Raw genomic sequence first — 9141 nt, 5'->3', positions numbered from 1 at the left:
AAAGTTTCTAGAAGTAACACAGCCCCGCTACTATCATTGTATTATTAGTTACTTTAGGATAAAGCTTAAAAATAACATTAAGGAAGTAAATTGGTCTATAAGCCCGAAGCTTATCAACTTCCTGCATTTTAAGAATAAGTGGTAGGATCCCATAATTAAACCTAGAAAATATCCAGCCTTCCATGATAAAAGTCGTTAAATAGAATTTAAGATCATTCCAAACTAATCCCATGACTTCTAATAAAAATCTACAGGAAAAACATGAGGGCCTGGAGCCTTATTAGGTTATATCTGGAAAATAGCAAACTTAATTTCATGTATACTAAAAGGTTCAACAAGTTTACTTCTATCCATATCATCTAGCATCTAGGAGGAAGTGCAGCTAGATGACTTCAATATCCATAGGCAGGAAGTACTGCTGCAGCTTGATCAATCAATTCTTATACCATAGCCCATGTGCGATTAGATTGATCAATCAATTCTTACAACAAAATTTGCAGGTCATCTCACAATGTGATGATCAAGAGCATCGTGGTGTCTAGAACATATTTGCCTTCAATAATCGTCCTTTAAATTTATGGGTCCTCCTATTTAGTGCTCGTTGCCAGTGTTAGGGCACTCCGTCCGCGGGAATATCAAGATGGGCCCTGGCCTAGACACTCCTTTTCCATTGAATCTTCTTCCTCACCCACGTGCCCCCACCTCCATCGCCAGCCCTGCTCCCGTGGTGCCTCGCCACACGCCCTCCTCCATCCACCTCCCCCGGCCGGTTTGGACCTCCCTCTAAGCACGCCCGCCCACCTCCCCGAACCCCTACACCCGAAACCCTAAGAACGAAGGCCGGCGAGCCCTAGCACCCGAAACTGGCCCCAGCACTCGAAACCCTAGTACCGTTCCTCGCCTCGGACAACAACACCGCAACTAGCCACATCATCCCTGTCTCCGGTGAGGCCATTTCCTCGCCTCCGACAACGACGTCATCGGCGCCCGCATCATCTCCGGCTTTAGCGAGGTCGGCCAGTGACGTTCGTCTCTGGCTACCAATCTCTATCCACCTGAGAAAGACCGAGGTCCATGTCCCTCCTCATGCGGGCATCTTCGCGCTAACGGATGCAAAGGGCGTCAAATAGGATTTGGCTAAATTTAACATACTCCAAGTATAAAATTTACGAGGTCCGCCGAGAAAGCCCAAAGTCAGGCCAGCCCATTAGTGCCATGAACTGGACTATAATTCCCATCAGGCCCATGAGTGATATGTACGGTGCCCTACTCTTCACCATGAGTCCATGACATTGCCAAAACGAACGGTTTTACCTAGTCGCGGCTAGGGTTTCTCTCCTCCCTGGCGATCGGCGATCTCCGGTGAGTGTGTCTGCTTCCCCACGTTCCGATCGATCTCCTCCCTCCTCCCGTGCAGTCTACTCGGGCTGATCAAGGGGCTGACTTGCTCAGCTGCCCGGCCTTGGTAGCGGCGGGTTCTGGGACAGATCGGTTTGGGTTCATGGCGGCACCGAGCGAGAAGGGCGAGGCGAGCGGTGTAGGGAAGGGTCTGGGACCCGAACCTTCGTTGGATGAACTGCTGCGGAGCTTGAACATCAAAGGAGATGAGATCAAAGGCTTGTTTGTGGCAAAGGACGAGGTGGAAACCCTTAGAGAGGGGGCGAAGTGGATGGCGGTGATTCGCCTGCTGTCTTCAAGACCATATAGTGCAGCATCCCTGAAGAAGACTCTGCGGTTTGCGTGGGCTCCGGCGCAGGAAGTGAAGTTCCGCGATCTTGAGGAGAAGAAGTTTTTAGTCCAGGCACAATGTCTGGGTGACTGGCAAAGGATCACAGAACAGGGTCCATGGATTTTTCGGGATCATGGTGTTCTGGTAGAGAAGCACGACGGCAGCTGCAAAGCTTCGTCGGTAGAACTGAATCGCATCCATGCTTGGGTGCAGAAACATGATGTGCCCGAGCTGTACAGGAAGAAATCGATCATTATGGGGCTGGCAGCTAATGTTGGTGAAGTTATCACCGTGGACCTCAATGGAGATCGGGAGGACGGGGGCAACTATGTGCGTGCCCGTGTATGGCTGGATGTCAGGAACTGTCTTACACGGTTTGTCAGTATTACACCGGAGGGGATGCCGCCGGTCATAATGCAAGTGAAGTATGAGAAGGTACCTCGCTACTGTGGAGTGTGCGGTTTGATGGGCCATGTGAAGGAGGAATGTGGTACTGGGTTGCACCCTCCAGAATCTGTGGTGTTTGGCAAATGGATGCTTGCAGATACGCCTTGGAATCGGTCTCAGCTCCAGGGCGAGGATAACTCTCAGCGCCAGAACCAAGCTCCCCGTCGTGAACCTCGGTTTTCGAGGAATGCTGATGCGGGCGGGAGTGCTGGTCGTGGGGGCCGGGCGGGCCCTGGCCGTGATGGCGGCCGAGATGGGGGTCGCAATGGTGGCAGAGGCCGTGCGGAACAGGATGGTGACACACGAAAGCGTTCATCTACTGACGCGGATTTGACTGAGGTTAGCCCAATAAAACCCGGGCAGCCTCCACTCTTGCTTACCTGGAAGGAGCCAGGGGTCATTGTGCCCAGCCCGACCGATGTGAAGAAACAGCTGGTGTTTGCGTAAGCTGAACAAAGAGCGTATGAGGCTCCGGTTGGTACTCCGCCTCCTCCCCGTCCGCTAGGGAACCGAAGCGGTCCAAGAAGGGCAACCCTATGCCCAAGAAGAATAAGGGAACAAGCTGAAGCGGCGGGCTCCGAGGAGCTCCGCCGGGAGCAATGAGTACCTTATTTTGGAACCTGCCGTGGTCTTGGCAACGACGCGACAGTTCGTGAACTTCGCGATCTCGTGAAGGAGTTTGCCCCATCCATCTTATGTGTAGCTGAGACTCGGATTCACAAATGTAGGGTGGAAAATTTAGCGAGTACGCTTGGGTATGATAATGCCTTTGCGGTGAGTAGTTCTGGCCGCAGTGGCGGTCTAGGAATCTATTGGAACAATGAAATAAAGATAGACATTTTGCCTTACTCTCAGTATCACATTGACGCTGTTGTTTCTCCTTCTGGTTCTGATCAATGGCGGTTAACCTGTGTTTACGGAGAGGCACAAGCCAGTGAGCGCCATAAGACCTGGGATATGCTTAAGTTCATAAAGGCATCTTCTCCGCTCCCGTGGCTCTGCATTGGAGATTTTAATGAAGTACTCCTTCGGGAGGAGCATGTGGGTGTCAACGATCGGAGTAACGCCCAGATTCAGGCGTTTAGAGATGCTGTTGATGTCTGTGAATTAATGGACCTGGGGTTTGTTGGGAACCCCTGGACATTTGAAAAACGAGTTGTCTGGGGCTCTTTCTGCAGGGTTCGACTTGATCGTGCCCTTGCAACTTCATGTTGGAGCTCCAGATTCCCGCTGGCCACACTTTCTCACCTCACGGGGGTGGCCTCGGATCATTCGCCGATTCTTCTTCGCCAAGAACCAGCGAAAGTTTTGCCTAGGACTCGACTGTTCAGGTATGAAGCTATGTGGGAGGCCCATGATGATTTTCGGCCCACCATGGAATTGGCCTGGTTGTCGGCGCCATGCACAACCATGCAGGAGCTCGAGCGTAAGCTCAAAACCCTCTCTGGATCTCTGGATGCATGGGGAAAGGAAACTTTTGGTCACGTCCGAAAGGAGACGCGAGAACTTAAATCTCGCCTGGAAACTCTGCGGGGACAACCTCATCGTCTGGGCCCTTCGCATGAGGAGCTGAAACTTGTTGAACGTCTACTGGAATTGAATCACCGGGAAGAAACAATGTGGCGCCAAAGATCCCGGATCCAATGGCTTGCGTAGGGTGATCGTAATACCCGTTTCTTTCATCTCCGGCAAGCAAGCGGAAGAAAAGGAACCGTATTGAGAGGCTAAAACGCCTAGATGGTACGGTTACAGAAGACAGCCATGAGCTAAGTGGGATGGCTAGGGATTTTTATCGCGAGCTATACTCATCTGAAGGGACGACGGGCATGCCTGAAGTCCTTGAGGCCGTGCTCGTGTCGATATCGCATGAGATGAATGCCGAGCTGATCGCCCCGTTTGAGGAAACTGAAGTGAAGACAGCGCTCTTTCGAGATGTTTCCACTTAAGGCGCCCGGCCTCGATGGATATCCCGCACAATTTTTCCGAAACACCGGGATCTTTGTGGCAAGGAGGTTACGGATGCTCGTGCTGCGGATTTTGCGTGGTGAGGACGACCCCAGCAGGTATAAATAAAACCTTTGTGGTGCTCATCCCTAAAGTTGCAAGCCCGGTGGAACTTGGACAATTTCGCCCTATTAGCCTCTGCAATGTGATCTACAAGATTGCATCCAAGGTTCTGGCCAATAGACTGAAAGTTATACTACCTGAGATCAACATCATCACTGCTTATGAGTGTCTGCACTTTATGAAGAGGAATAACGCTAAGAAACATCGACATTGTGCTCTCAAGCTAGATATGAGGAAGGCCTACGATAGGGTGGAGTGGGCCTATCTCAGAGCAATCATGCTACGCATGGGCTTTCACATACGTTGGGTAAATCTGGTGATGAGTCTCGTTACTTCGGTCTCTTTCTCAGTTCTATTCAATGGCACACCTCTGGAGGAGTTTCAGCCTTCCAGGGGTCTTCGACAAGGTGATCCAATATCCCCTTACCTATTTTTGCTTGCAGCAGAGGGCCTTTCAGGCCTCCTAAAACAGAGTCGTCAGTCATCGCAGCTCGAGGGAATCAAGGTGGCGTCTACAGCCTCCTGCCGTGAACCACCTCCTTTTGCGGATGATAGCCTGCTGTTCGTAAAAGCAAATGTGGAGGGAGCTCTTGAAGTCAATGGTCTGCTAGAAAAGTATTGTAATGCTTCAGGCCAACGAGTTAATCTGGACAAATCTTCTGTCTTTTTTAGTAAGGGATGCCCAGATTCAATACGAAATTCGGTGAAAGTTGCTCTCAATGTCCCCAATGAGACTTTAAATGAGAAGTACCTAGGGATGCCATCAGATGTTGGTAAATCAAAGAATGGGGCGTTCAAGTATCTAAAGGACCGTATATGGAAGAAAGTCCAGGGGTACCTAGAGAAGCTGCTAGCTACAGGGGGCAAGGACGTCTTAATCAAATCAGTGGTTCAGGCTATACCTGTTTTCTCTATGTCTTGTTTCAAATTACCAAGGGGGCTCTGCCAAGCTATTAATTCTATCATCCGAAGCTGGTGGTGGGGCAGCAAGGATGGGAAGCGCAAGACTGCCTGGGTGTCCTGGGAAACTATGTGCTCACCGAAATATGCTGGAGGCTTAGGCTTCCGAGATATCGAGCTGTTCAATTTGGCCATGCTAGCTCGCCAAGCATGGCGTATTCTTCGAATCCAAGCTCCCCGAGTGCTCGTATTCGAAGGCTGTTTACTTTCCCTCTAGAGACTTCTTGGATGCCACCCTCGGTGCGGCACCCTCGCAAGTATGGAGGGCCATTGTTGAAGGCCGTGATGTTATGCAACAAGGTCTCATCAGGCGGATTGGCACGGGTGAAAACACAAGTGCCTGGAATCGAACTGGTTACCACGTGATTTCATGCTTCGGCCACTTGCTCAAATGAAGGATGATGCCCCGGAGATGGTGGCGTCTTTCATCGACAGGCCGACGGCTTCATGGAAGATTGACCTCTTGGAGGAGCACTTCTTACCGATGGACTACGAAGTCATTAAATCTATTCCATTGAGTACAAAGGATTTCCCTGATTCATGGGCCTGGCACTATGATAAGAAGGGAATTCTCTCGGTGCGGTCCGTCTATCGCCTGTTAGTCCATACGAAGAAGAGGCGCGGGGACTGGATTGAGCACCGATCGGAGGGATCGAATGCGGAGCATGAAGGGAAGTTGTGGCAGCGCCCGTGGAAGGTGCAAATGCCGGCCAAGCTTCGTATCTTCCTGTGGCGCCCGGCGCACCACTCCTTACCCACCGGTGATGTGCGCCATCGGCGGCATATGGCTGATTCGATGGGGTGCTCTATATGCGGTGAGCAGGACTCGTGGCGACATTCCCTACTCAATTGCACGGTGGCGCGGTGTGTCCGGGCGCCGGCAAACGAGGACGTGGTGGAGCACATGAGCAGATCGGATGATCCGTCTGCGGAGCGATGGCTATTCCTAATGCTTGAGACCCCGTCGCAAGCGGAATTCATCACAATGGCGACGACACTTTGGGCAATTTGGTACGCCAGAAGGAAGATTATTTTTGACGGCGAGTTCCAAAGTCCTATGTCCACCCACTGTTTCATCGAGGGGTATCTCCGTGATATCTCCTTGTCAACTACCAGGTCGGAGAAGCCTAAAGGCGGTGTAGCTCAGCCGCGGCCAAGATGGATTCCTCCGAACCCGGGGCTTGCTAAACTGAATGTGGATGCAGCTGTGTCCAAGGTGGCGAAGAGCGGAGCACTGGGTGTTGTCTGCCGGAAGGAAGATGGCTCTTTCATTGGCGCCTCAGCTGTGTCGATTCAGAATATCTCGGACCCCGCCACCCTAGAAGCCATGGCGTGCGGGAGGCGTTGGCACTTGCAGCTGATCTTCAGCTAAGGCATTTGGTGATCGCCTCGGATTGTTTACAGGTCATAAACAATCTGAAGGAGGAGTTTGTGGGCAGCTATAGCATGATCATTGATGAGATCAAGGCTTGGGCGAAGGATTTCTCGAGTGTAGTCTTTAGACATGAAAATAGGGTGTCAAATTCAGAGGCCCATCGTGTGGCTCGTAGTTTTATTTCTGTTAATCCTGGCCGGCAAGTTTGGTTGCTAGAACCCCCGGCAGATTTATGTATACCTCTGATTATTGATCAATAAAGGGGTCTGATTCTCTCAAAAAAAAAAAAATGACATTGCCAAAACGGGAGAAGAAACAATGTCGCCTTGTCAGTTTCAAAAAAATAAAAAAAACAATGTCGCCTTGTCCATTCGCCCCCGTGCTTTCATGGTCCTCCCTAAAACACGCCATGGTCATAGAGAAGCCGCTTGTCCATTACCATTGCCGGTACTCCTTCACGACGCGCACAGCATACACTAGGCAAATCCAAGTCCCGAATGTGAAAGGTAAAATGTATCAAGAACGATTGATGCACAGCGTTGCATAACATGTGCACCGGCTCCATGGGCACCTCGGTCGCCGCCACAGTCGCCGTTGCCGTCACGGTCGTCCTCGTGCTCGCGGGGGTAACCCATGCCGAGATCAGGACGACACTGATCGTGTCAGACGCGCGGCCCTTGATCCTCTTCGAGCAGTTCGGCTTCGCGCGTGGCGGCAAGGCCGCCCTCTCCATACGCCGCTCGGCATGGAGACTCCGGCCGGGATCACGCCTCACCGGAGTCGACCCCACCCTTATGGGGTTCGTCCTCATTTCCGGAGCCCAGTTTCCCAAGATCAACAATGCGTCCGAGTACGCCGCCGCCGATCCAGGAGGCAACAGCGGCGGCGGCGGTTTCTGCGTGCTGACGAGCGGATACGCCGTCCCGATGATCCGGCTCAGCGACGTCCCGGCAGGCGGCGCCACCAGTATCCTGCCTATCGACGATCCAGACGAGTACGCGGTCGTGTTCAACAACTGCCAAGAGGGCGTGGAGGTCACCTTGGACGTGCGCACCGAGATGTACAACGTGCAGGGCGGCGTCCCCGACGGGCAGAGAGACTACCTCCCCGTGGGGCTCCAGCCGCTGCCGAACATCTACACCGTCGTGTCGGCGGTGTACTTCGCGTTCCTGGTGGTGTGGGCGTGGGCGTGCCTGCGGAGGCGCGCGACGGCGGAGCGGATCCACGTGGTGATGGGCGCGTTGCTTCTGTTCAAGGCGCTCAAGATGGCGTGCGCGGCGGAGGACACATGGTATGTGGAGCGCACGGGCACGCCGCACGGCTGGGACGTTGCGTTCTACGTCTTCGGTTTCTTCAAGGGAGTCCTGCTCTTCACCGTCATCGTGCTCATCGGCACCGGCTGGTCCTTTCTCAAACCTTACCTCCAGGTCCCTGATTACAGAATTCAGTATAGATCGATCTCAACACATCCACATACGCAATCAGAGCTAATTAAGTTGGACTGATTTGTGAATTGGCAGGAACGGGAGAAGAATGTGTTGATGATAGTGATCCCGCTGCAAGTGATCGAGAACCTGGTGCTGGTGGTGATCGGGGAGACCGGGCCCACGGGGCGGGACTGGGTGGTGTGGAACCAGCTCTTCCTGCTCGTCGACGTCGTCTGCTGCTGCGCCGTCTTCTTCCCCATCATCTGGTCCATCCGGGCCCTGCGCGACGCCTCCAAGACCGACGGCAAGGCCGCGCGCAACCTACACAAGCTTACCCTCTTCAAGCGGTTCTACGTCGTCGTCGTCGGCTACCTCTACTTCACCCGAATCATCGTCTCCGCCTTCCTCGCTCTCCTCAGCTACAGGTATCAATGGGGCGTCAATGTCGCCGTCGAGGCCGCAAGCTTCGCATTCTACCTCTTCGTCTTCTACAACTTCCATCCCGTCGAGAAGAACCCATACCTCTACGTTGGGGACGACGAGGAGGAGTCGGCAGGTGGGCAGCTCGAGATGGACGACCGTGCTTTCTGAACTTTCGTTCATACTCCACAAACCATGCATGGCCGTTTCCAGGTTTTGTAGCACATGATCGATGTTAACGGTTCATACAAATATACTCCTAGTATTAGTTTGTCTCCTGCCCTGTACAGCTAATTAATCTGTTCCAAGAGGTTGATATATGTAAGTGGATGATTATATAATATACTAAAACTGAGTTTGTAAAGTGTCAAAAAAACAAAGTTGAATTTGCAAGGGTTCACCTAAAATTACCAACAATCTAACTATACCTGAAAGGGGTATCGTGGTATTGTTTAATCTCAGCCATCCTACCTCTAATGCCGAACAAGTGTCGTTTAACCTTAGCCGTTCTTGTGTTTTACTCAACAAAACGTTTGTCTTGGAGGTCTATGAAAAGAAAAGCCTTAGATATATAGGTGATTAATTGAAGCAAAAGGTTGAACTTCCTTTTTAAACTCCCAAACTATCTAGCTAAGCATCTAATTCTACTACCACTCCACGCACTACGGGGAAAAGCAACTATTGCCGTGTGCCTTATGGCCTGGAACACGCCAAAG

The 9141-nt window shown here is 52.0% G+C and overlaps 1 protein-coding gene across 1 annotated transcript; it reads left to right on the top strand.

Annotated features, from left to right (window-relative positions):
• Positions 1–7141: 7141 nt before the first annotated feature.
• On the top strand, positions 7142–8596 carry LOC124690331 (protein CANDIDATE G-PROTEIN COUPLED RECEPTOR 7-like). Its single transcript, XM_047223725.1, has 2 exons — positions 7142–8005; positions 8099–8596. Exons 1-2 carry the CDS (start codon positions 7142–7144, stop codon positions 8594–8596), a joined length of 1362 nt encoding a protein of 453 aa, XP_047079681.1.
• The last annotated feature ends 545 nt before the right edge of the window (positions 8597–9141 follow it).

The sequence above is a fragment of the Lolium rigidum genome, chromosome 2, assembly GCF_022539505.1.
Source record: "Lolium rigidum isolate FL_2022 chromosome 2, APGP_CSIRO_Lrig_0.1, whole genome shotgun sequence".
Classification (NCBI taxonomy): Eukaryota; Viridiplantae; Streptophyta; class Magnoliopsida; order Poales; family Poaceae; genus Lolium; species Lolium rigidum.
This window is presented reverse-complemented; position numbering and strand designations above follow the sequence as displayed.